At 43.5% G+C, this 11,271-nt stretch overlaps 1 protein-coding gene across 1 annotated transcript in view; it reads left to right on the forward strand.

The window, feature by feature from the left end:
• LOC144770294 (uncharacterized) overlaps positions 1-5,582 on the forward strand; it is a 320,171-nt gene extending 314,589 nt beyond the window's left edge. Inside the window, exon 6 of the mRNA XM_078654692.1 lies at positions 3,647-5,582. Within this exon, the coding sequence (XP_078510818.1) occupies positions 3,647-3,816 (170 nt within the window). The 3' untranslated portion in view covers positions 3,817-5,582. The remainder of the gene's footprint in view (positions 1-3,646) is intronic.
• Positions 5,583-11,271: the final 5,689 nt, after the last annotated feature.

An 11,271-nucleotide genomic window follows, 5' to 3' on the forward strand; every position in this document is an offset into this window, starting at 1 on the left:
CACTAGAACTTCAAGATGTATACTTCCACGTACCCAAACACAAGAAACACAAGAAGTTTCTCAGATTCTCTGCAGCCGGCAGGCATTACCAGTTCCGAGTGCTTCCTGCCGAGCTCAAATCAGCTCCTCACATTTTTACAAAATGTTTATCACCAGTGGCTGCATATCTCAGAAGGAATTACCACCAAGGCTTTCCTTACCTCGACTACTGGCTAGTCAAGGCTCCTACTTACAACACCGCAAAAGCATCTTCCAAGGCATGTCTACATCTTTTCAGCCAGCTGGGTCTCACTCTCAACCAGGAGAAATCAGTTCTGCAACTTTCTCAATGACTAACATTCCTAGGAGCCATACTGGATACTACTCTAAGAAAGAAAGACAACAGAGATTTCTGACCTTGGCAAACCACATACGAAGAAGAAAGTCTCTTTCTGTGCGCCTATACAAATCTCTGCCGGACATGATGTCCTCCTGTATCCTTCTGATTCCTCATTGCTGCCTACACATGCATCCTCTTCAGGAAGCTCTGAACAGCCAATGGGAGCAAGTCAATGGAGCATTTAACAACCTAACCCAAGTGACCCCTCAAATGATCGCCTCACTGTCCTGGTGGACTCAGCCTCATCATCTGTCTAGAGGGTTACCATTTCTATTGCAAGTCGCTCCTCTGGTAATAACAACGGATGCTTCTCTAGAAGGTTGGAGAGCTCTCCTTCAGGAGCTTCAGATCAGTGGCAAGTGGCTTCCATCTCAAGGGAACCTACATATAAAACTCCAGGAACTAAGAGTGGTGTTTCTAGTTCTGCAAGCTTTCCTAACAAGAATAAAGAATTCTCCGGTGCTTGTCGATCTTTCTCTCTCTCACAAGAAGCTAAACATATTTGGAACTGGGCAATTCAACACAAAATCTCAATGACAGCGGAGTACGTGCCGGGAAGCAAAACACCTTAGCAGACTCACTGAGAAGATTGCGAACAATCAGCCACAAATGGGAATTGGATCAAAGTACTCTTGCCCAAATCTTCTCTCAGTGGGCAAACCAGATAGAGACCTGTTCGCCACTTGTGACAACGCCACAAGCCAACACTTCACTAGCTGACATCCCCAACGGGGATCTTGGGGGAATGCTTTTTTAATAGCATGGTCCAGCATATTTGCCTACGCTTTTCTTCCAATTCCTCTCCTTCCCAGGGTACTGAGGAAGATGAAGGAGGAACCCTGCAAAGTAATATTAAAAGCACCAGCGTGGCCTTGCCAACATTGGTTCATGGAACTCCATCTCCTATCCCTGTGACCGCCGATTCCCCTCAAGCCGATTCCATCTCTTCTCACAATGAACCAGGGCCAAGTTCAACACCCGACCCAGGTTCCCTGACATTATCTGCTTGGTTTCTCAGCTCCAGGAATTTTGACACCTAAACATCCCACAGGAGTGCAGACAAATCCTGTCTCGTGCTCAACGAAACGTATTCTTTAAAATGGAAGAGATTCTATATTTGGTGTACATCGGCTAAGGTGCATCCCCTCAATTCATCCCCAGAGGAAGTTTTACTGTACCTCCTCCATCTGGTGCGTTCGGGTTTTTCTCATGCTTCACTTAGAGTGCACTTAGCGGCTAGCTCCCATTTCCGGAGATCATCTGATAGTCCATCCTTATGGTCTAACAGACTGATAAAACAGTTCCTGAAGGGACTCTTCAGGACCTTTCCGTCTGTGAGATCTCCTCCGATGACATGGTAACTCCACACAGTGCTTGCTCAATTTATGAAGCACCATTTTGAACTTATACACAGGACTGACCAATCCGAAGTTTATCTCTAAAGTCCCTTTGGATTGTCATCTTAGCAAACCAATTGTGTTGAAATCTTTTTTTCCAAATCCTCAGACGGCAGCTGAATGAGCTCTGTATTCCTCGGACTGAAAACGCTGACTAAAGTTTTATCTGGATAGGACCAAATCCTTCCAAAAAACTAATCATTTGTTTGTAGCCTATAGTGCGCCTAGAAAAGGTTTCCCTTTAGCAAAACAAAGCATCTTGAGATGCATCTCTAGTGCAATTCTCTTCTGTCACTAACAAGCAGTTATCAAAAGTTCGTGCTCATTCTACTGGAGCAGTATCTACATCTACGGCAAGTTTGGTTCTTTTTAAATAAGGACTTGGATATGTTACTAAATAATGAAGCCTTAGGCCTTTAACTTTTATGTCTATTGTGAGATTACTTTTATAAATGTACCGGGGGCTTTTATTTCGACAACGGGTAATGATTCAGCATGTGAATCTATAAAAGATTCCAATACTGGAGAACTACAGTTACAGGTAAGTAACTTATTTTCTACAGCTTCCTAGCACTATTTCGTTTAATGGTTTTCGCATGCCTGCCGTTGCAGGCAGGACATGCTCTCTCACAACAGCTTTATTACTTTTTTTACATAGCACGCCAAGCCAAGCGATAGTGGTGCCTGTGCCTTTGCTTTACTTGCTGCTCCAAATGCATCTGCATGTTTAAAAAAACTATTTATTTAATTCTTATTTTTAAATGCCCCATGCCGCACTTACACTTTAATGTTGGCTGCGCTCTTTCCCTAAACGAGCCGAGTCTAAGGAAAGGGATGTGGCCTCCATTAAAGTGAAAGCGTGGCATGGGGTGCTTTTACAAAAAAAGCATTTGTTTGTTAACTTGACAAACAAATGCTTTTTTTTTGTAAAAGCGCCCCATACTGCGCTTTCACTTTAATGGTGGCCACACCCCTTTCTTTAGACACAGCTCGTCTAAAGAAAGGGGCGCTACTAGCATTTGTAATGCAATAGGTGTCACATTTATATAACTCTCATAAATGCGAGACCTATTGCATTGCAAAAGCTTGGTTTGTGATAGGAAGTGGAGTGGACATCTAAGCCAACATCTTACATTCATCTTGCTCTATAGCATTATCTGTTTCCTTTTATACCTTATGCCTTAATCCAGCGCAAAAAGAACAACTGGTGGACAGAATGCAGAACAATGACATACATTCACCCCAGTACAGAGACTTGGGCCAAAATCCATAGTTTTTTGGTTTGCTCCCCATGCCATTCCAGTTTGAACTCAGCCCTATGCAAATCAGTTTTCACCCTATGCCCAATGTGAACAATCCAGCCTGAACTGCCAGGCCAGGTCCTCCCTGGACTGGAAACACGCATCCTAGGACTGGTTTCGGGGTTTCACCCATATCAGCAAGGCTAGCTTGACTCCAGTGACATGGAGAGCACGGGAACCACGTCTGGGCATACCCGTCCCACTCGGGGTGACAAATACAAAAAGAAAAATTGATGGACATAATGCAGAATAATGTAATACAATCCAGCAGTGGCCAATATAAGTCTAGGATGGCCAGATCCTTGACAGGTTAACAGGCTATCCATTGAAGTTAAATTTATATACAGTCAATTTAAATGGAATTTATTGACATAGTCATTGGTTATGCTGAAAATCAGGCATGGATCAAGGTATTTATCCTAGCTCAGAACTTATAATATTACATTCCAAAAATCTGACCCTTGCAAATCCCTATTTCTTTCAGCCGTTTAATGAATGAAGATTTTTATGCAGGACTGTTTTTTTTGGGATGGATGACAGATAACACTTGTTTACCCTGCCCTTTCCAGGTCTTTGTGTGATGACTGGAGCAGCAATATTCACTGTACGACACACGGAATGGGCGCCGGAGAGCAACACAAACCTCGCATTTGGCTATGCCTATGTTCTGGCATGGGTGGCATTCCCCCTGGCAGTAATCAGTGGTATCATCTATGTCATCTTGCGGAAGCGTGAATAAAGCTTGGCGGAAGAGAGTCATCAGTCAGCTCGTTATGAGACATCCATCGAAGGAATTCAAGAACATGAGTGGGGTGGGAGGGAAGTGGATCTCCTCCCAACAGAAAAACAAACAAAAAAGAGTTACTGTGTTAATTGAAGATGTATATAGTATCTATGGTTTAAAACATATTTATAACACTTTTTACTTGTATGTACATAGTATTGTTTGCTTTTTTGACCTCAAGCTTTTGACAGCTAAACAAGTGCCTAAGGAACGTTTTACTTACAACAGTTTAACATATCATATGTGTATATAGCTGCAAATATATGCATAAAATAAAACAAATGAACATATACATATACTCGCACAAACATGGATTCAATATGTGTATAGTTAACGTAGGCGGACCCTAAAAGCACATAGCCAAGAAACCATGATTTATTTTCAGTGTGTCAAATATGTATATTTTTATATGCCATAGGACAGTCAAACTTTAGTCAACTTGAATCACACTGTAAAAATAAGTTTTCCTTCAGATCACACAGACATGCACATGAAGTAGTGTTAATTTTTTTTCTGTTCCACATCCTTTTTTCCATGGAGCAGTAATTAACGGCGTGAGTATGAATTTTCACAGTGGCTAGTTTTTTTGTACTTTTGTCTGTTCATTGGTGCAGAAATGGGTATAGATGTGTGCTTCATGCTTATCTGCTTTTCCTGTGTCATCCAGGAAAATAAACGTGCTCTTTGGAAGCGTGTATTTATATATGTATTGTATTACTCTCCACCAATGTTTAAACATATACATGTATGTATATATATAGACATATATATATATATATATATATACATATATACATATATATATATATATATATATATACACACATATATATATATTGTTTTTGTTTATGTATGTACATGTATATATTTATACATATATTTATATATTTCCATTTTGCCCTGAAATTAAATGATAGCCAGTTTGCAAACATACATATTGACACTGTAAACCAAAATGCATGTTTAAATCTACATCGAACACCTACTACTTTTTACCATTTTTCTTGTTACGTCTGTAAAATAAATGAGCTAAAAACCAAAACTGGGGATGGGGTGGGGGGAGGGAGGGAGGGAGGGTGCGTCTGAGTGGTGCCTGAAGGAGAGGGATGGGGGAAGGAAGCTAACAAACCACAAGGTAGGGCAGGTGAGATTGAAGTGTAATTTCTCAAAACGTAGATACAAAAATGAACCCGAGAAAAATAAACATGTAAAAAACTTGAAAAAATGACAAATGAAAAAAAATACCACATATGTGAAATGGTGCTACCTATATACCATTCCTTATATTAATAACCGTTTAACCCTCTCACTGGAAAATCTGCATTAACAGTTTGTGAACAGAAAACTATGGGAGGATAAATAATTTTGTGTCATTTGATAGGTCTTCCTACTTTTGTACCTAAAAGTGACATTTTGCTAATACCTTATTTTACTCTTTTTTAAGATGAGATTTGTAACCAAAGTTATTTTATTTTGTTTGGGTTTCTCATGGTCAGAAATCTGTCAGAACAAACCCTCTATTTGGTAGGGCAGATCGGCCCCTACTGTGTAGTCTTCACATCCAGAGATGTGCATCTGACAATGACTTGTGTTGGCAGCAGAAGAACAGTAGCAGTCAATTGGCGCCTCCCAATGTCATGACTCGAGGCTTTAGTTTTGCTTTTCTGATTTTGTATCGACTGCGTGCACTAAGAAGCTATGAAATAAAAGTCAGAATAACTCTCTGGATTCAGTCTTATTCATTTAAGCAACAATGTTGCTAGTAGAACATGACCACAAAAAGCTCAGTTGCCTTGCCCTAGAGAATCAATGGAAAATATGATATGGACCTTGCTATATTTCTGGATTATTTAAATATTTACTCATTTTTTGCACATTTATTCAAGACCAAAGCCACAGTTTCAAATAAGAAGTTCTGCTCCAAAGGATCTTGATTGATTGTCATAAACGTTAGAATAATTCTGTACTGTCTACGGGGTATATTTAGTTATATTATTTACAAAGAGAGTGTAAACACTAGCTTGCCAATGCGACTGAGCACTCTTCAAAGCATATCAAGGCCTAATTGTCATCCAAAATTACCACTAACCAAAAGTAACTTCGCATTCAAAGTACATTGCAGCACCCTGTAAACTAAACTTCTGCCTAAGTATGTGCACAATAATGACAAAAAGGAGGGTGGGTAGGCATACATTAGAAGAGCTGAAAATGCCCCACGTGCGTTTGAGGTTTCGAGTTCCAGAATGCCGTGTAACACCCATGGACCGCCTCCCCAGCGCATATTAATGCAACGGTGCGATTTGAGCTGCCTTTCCTTACTCCATATCTAGGAGGCCATTCAAAGTCACGCATAGTGGCTTTGCGTGGCCACATACATGGGTTTGTAATCTGTTGCACCGCAGTGTCACAAAAAGTGATGCTCCGGCGACACAGGAGTCTTGTAAATATTTGGGGGCAGATTTACAAGCCCATGCTCCACATTTGCGCCGATGTTGCACCACTTTTGTGACACAGCAGCAGCGTAAACCATGCGCCACGTTGCGCCCTATTTACAACATGACGCCTCTAGGGAGATGCGTCACGTTGTAAAGCCCTGTGCCACATGAAACCTGCGGCAGGTTTCATGTGGGCGTTCCGTCGCAGGAACGCCTCGGAAAAGTGCCTGAGTGAAATCCTCAAGATTTCACTCAGTCCCATTTCCGCTGCCGCTGCGTCAAAACCTTGCGCCTGCTTGAAGCAGGTGTAAGGCGTGACGCACCATGTTGAAGATAGGCCAGGTTGGAACAGTGCAGGAGTTGCGTCGCGCCTGCGAAACAACTCCAGCACTGCACTAACCTTACGCCGGCACATGCAACACTCCTCTGTTTATCCTTGCGCCATGAATACACATCTGCGGTGGCGCAAGTGTAAACTTGCATCACGCATCTTTCCTGGCGCATCCCTGTTGATTTACAGGGATGCGCAAGGAAACGTAAATCTGCCCGTTGTTTTCTAGGCTAACCATGTCAAAGTCGCCTTGTAAAAACTTACCAGCGGTGATACCAGTCATTTACAACTCATCAAATACCTTTGTAGGAGGACTAACCACCACGGAAACGAAGACAGAGGGAACGCCTTCAAGGTTGCCTACATGACCATCTGGATGGGACATAGACATATCACTTCAGAAACAGTTATTGTGAACATTGTGGTATCCGAAATTGACTACTGTAATGTGCTCTATGTCAATATTCAACAGCGACTGCTAAACAAACTTCAGACTCTTCAAAACGCAGCAGCTATCCTGCTCTTGGGTATCCCTAAGTTCCAGTCGGCTTCACAGGCAACAGATTGTTTTTAAGGCCCTGTGTATTGCTCATAAAGTGCTTCATGATGTTGACCCATTTTCACATGAATCACAGTTCTAAGTGGTATGCTCCCAACAGAATGCTACGATCCACCTTTGCTAAAAATGTGCTGGTTCCTAAATTTAAACGGGTATCTTGGGGTGACAAAAGCTTCATCAGGTCCACTTCCAACCATGGCATAGTCTTCCTCTCCATATAAAATGGCACTCCAATTTGCTACTTTTCAGGAAGGCACTCAAAACCTGTCTGTTTTCCAATCTATAATTCATCAGTCTGGTCTTACGGTCTACCCCTGTCAGTTAGCTAGCGCTAAGACACCCTTGGGTGTTTTCGCCCTTTGTTAAAAACGTATCATATCATATTATCTGAATGGCGCCTTCTTAAAATCACCAACCCAATCAAGCAAAACCAAAAAAAAAGATCTTTAAACCACAATCTCCTTGCTCCATTAACTGTGTCAACCAAAACACCATTTTGTACCCTTGTGTTTTTCGGGGCTACTTCAGAAACAAAGCAAGGAAAAGTGTTTCTTTTAGTGGACAGAGTTATCAGAAAAGCAATCTCTTCTTCAAGTCTCCAAACCCAGTGGGCACTAGATTTTACCTCTTCTACTGATGATGACATTCTGCATTGGTATTGCACCAAATGTAAAACGTCAGCTAAGATCACTGTAGCAAATTCTGGAAGACCAATGGAGACAGTGAGAGAACGACAAGAGATGCTAAACTCAAGCAGCGATACAATCCTTATCCTAGTGGTGCAAGACAAACAACATAATGCAGGGGGGCACCATGCCTTTGAAGTAATGCAACAGAGGCTTCTGTAATGGAGGTAATCGATCTTCTAAGCTTGGGCGCTCACATAGGAGGTCTAACTGCAAGCTTTGTGAAATCCAAATAAGAGCTCATATAACATCATCTTCTTGGAGCTATGAACATGTCAACTAGCTCAGAATGCACCGTGGCCATCTCTCACAACTGATCAAATTCTAGAACAGGCAGACAACACTAACACAATGCCCTATTTAAACAGGCAAAGTGACACAAGGTCAACACCTGTCAATCAGAGCACATTTTTCTAGGTTCTACCCCAACTTCTATTGGAAGTTCACCCTTGTCAGTGGACATCCATCATATATTTCTGATAGCTACATCTGCCGTGTGGATTCCTCACCTTGTGAATATCCCCTTGCGTCAGCAACATTCGGAAATTCTTTTCATAGCCTCGCGCCAACGTGGAGTTGGACGTCATAGAGACACGACATCACTCGCGACTCCGCTGACGTCACCGACGCCTATAATAGGCCCACGCCGGCGTGATGACATCAGTTCCCTTTTTTCCGCGTCGTTGACGCTAACGGTTATCGGGAATCTCTGTAGCCAACTGGTACTTTGTTGCCTTTTTTGTTTCTATTTTCTACTTCTTTGTATCCTGTCTCTTCGAAATGTCAACAAAGGAGACCGGCTTCAAGCCCTGCAGAGAATGCAGCAAAATGATGTCTATTACCGACCCGCACAATGACTGCATCTGGTGCTTGAGCTCCGACCACGACTTCGATAGTTGTTCCTCTTGTCGAAAGATGAACCCGAAAGCTCTGAGGGAAAGAGAGGCCAAACTCCTGGTGGCAAAATTAAAAGCTGGTAAAGGAAGAACATCGAGGTCTCGTTCTCGAAGAGAAAGATCGAGGTCGAAGTCGAGGTCTAGATCTCGAGGGGAGTCGTCTTCGAGGTCAGCTTCGGATCATACTTCGAAGTCGAAGAAGAAACATAAGAAGAGGAGACATGAATCCCGACGTCGTTCCGGTAAGGAGTCGGATTCGAGATCGAAGTCAGCGAAGAAGGTACGTTCTAAGGTGGTTACTCTGGATGTCTCTGAACCGGAAGGTGAGGCCTCACCTTCGGAGTCGCGTGTTCAGTCACCGACTCCGACTCCGGCTCCGAATCCGTCTCCGGCGCCGTCCTCGGCCCGTGACGAGGAAGAGGTTCAAGTGGATGTGGATTCCGCGCCTACCGAAGAGCTGAATCCGATTCCTCCACAAGACCAGCCTGAGGGTTTCCAACCTCCATTTCCAACCCAAGGACAAGATCCATCTGCATTTCTCAATGCTATGTATGGTGTCTTTTCAAGGGCATGGTACCCCTCTGGTGTACGTTCTGGTCCCATGGGTCCGCTGGCTTTCAATCTAGGAGTCCCTCACTCCTATCCTCCTGCACCTTTTATGCCTTATATACCAGCCCCGGCGCCGCCTTGGCAATTTCCGGCTCCACCGAGGCTGTCGACGCCGATTCCGACGTCACCCGCTCCAGAGCAACCTCGAGAACATCCGACTAAACCTTTGGATTCGATCCCGACTCCGTCAGAGCCGTTGGTGGATCCGGCTGCAAGACGTGTGAAGGAGAGATCCAGAAGAGAAGCACAACGCCTTTTGGAGGAAAGAAGATAGAATCTCATCCTGATATAGAAGAAGGTGAATGGGATGAAGATAGTTTTGATGAGCTAGCTGATGCTAGTAGTCTTGATTTCTCCCCAGAATGGGAATTACCTTCAAGCTCTGATGCACCTTCTAAGGATGTCCAACCTTACCATATGGTTATGAGGAAGGCGGCAGATCTTCTTAAATTAACTTTACCTACAGTGGAGTTTAAGTCCAATCTTCTGACTGAGGTTTTACATTCTCCTAGTTCTGTAATAGAACCGTCACTTCCATTTAATGACGCCTTGACAGAACCTATTTTGGAAGTGTGGAAGAAGCCACTGTCAAATCCTGCGGTTTCCAAGAGTGTGGCAAGGAGATACAGGGTTGCACCTGAGGACCCTGCTTTTTTGACTTCTCATCCTTCACCAGAGAGCTTAGTCATTCAAGCTGCTTGCTCTAAAAAGAATGTAAGTGCCTTTCCCCAGGTTCCTTATGAAAAGGAGGCAAATAAACAAGATCAGGTGGCTAAAAAGACCTTCTCCTCTGCAAGCATAGCTTTGAAGTCAACTAATGCCACTTGTCTGATGGGCAGATATGTACATGCCCTTATGGATTCTTTGCGTGTTCTAACTCCTAAAGTTCCTGATGCCAGCAGAAAAGAATTTGAGGAAGTGATCTCAGATGCGCAAGCAGCAGCTCGCCAAGTTATACAAAGTGGTCTGGACACTGCAGACTCTGTGGCATGTATCATGGGTACTGCTGTCGCCAGTAGAAGAGCTGCTTGGTTGAAATCCTCAGACTTTTCAGCGGATGTTCAGGCGACCTTATTGGATCTTCCTTCTGATGGGTCTGGCCTCTTTGGGAAGAAGGCTGATACAGCTCTTGAGAGATTTAAAGATAGTAGAGCAACTGCTAAATCTTTGGGTCTTCAAATAAGGAGCTCTTAAACCAACAAGATATTCAGGGGTTTTGGTCGCTCTTCTTTTCGGAATTACCGACAAGGTCAACAGCAACAACAACAACAGCAGCAGCAGCAAAATTCCATGTACAGGTCGTACAGAGGAAAGCAAAGATCGCGTCTTCGTGGACGTCAGGCCTCTTCCTCTTCCACTTCCTCTAATCCCCCTGCCTCAGAAAAGCAGTCCTAGATCCGCCATTCAGGATCATGTGGGTCCGGTGGGGGGTCGGCTTACCCATTTTCTACAAGATTGGGAATCGGTTACATCAGATCTTTGGGTTCTCAATCTTGTAGAGAATGGGTATGCCCTTCCCTTTCAGGAATTCCCTCCCAATTACCCGCCTTGCCAAGGTTTTTGCACTGAGGAGCATCTGTTACTTCTGAAGAAAGGGTGCGATAGAGGTGGTCCCAGAGCAGGAAAGGGGTCAGGGATGCTACTCCCGGTATTTCCTGATTCCCAAAAAGGATGGCAGACTTCGTCCAATCCTGGATCTCAGGATCTTGAATTTTTATCTGAAGCAAGAGAAATTCAAGATGCTCACCCTTGCTCAGGTTCTTCAGGCACTGCTGGAAGAAGACTGGATGGTGTCGCTCGACTTGCAGGATGCGTACATTCACATCCCCATCCTGAAGTCGCACAGGAAGTATCTCCGTTTTACGGTGGGATCGCAGCACTATCAGTTTGCGGT

The sequence above is a fragment of the Lissotriton helveticus genome, chromosome 7 (assembly GCF_964261635.1).
Source record: "Lissotriton helveticus chromosome 7, aLisHel1.1, whole genome shotgun sequence".
Lineage (NCBI taxonomy): Eukaryota > Metazoa > Chordata > Amphibia > Caudata > Salamandridae > Lissotriton > Lissotriton helveticus.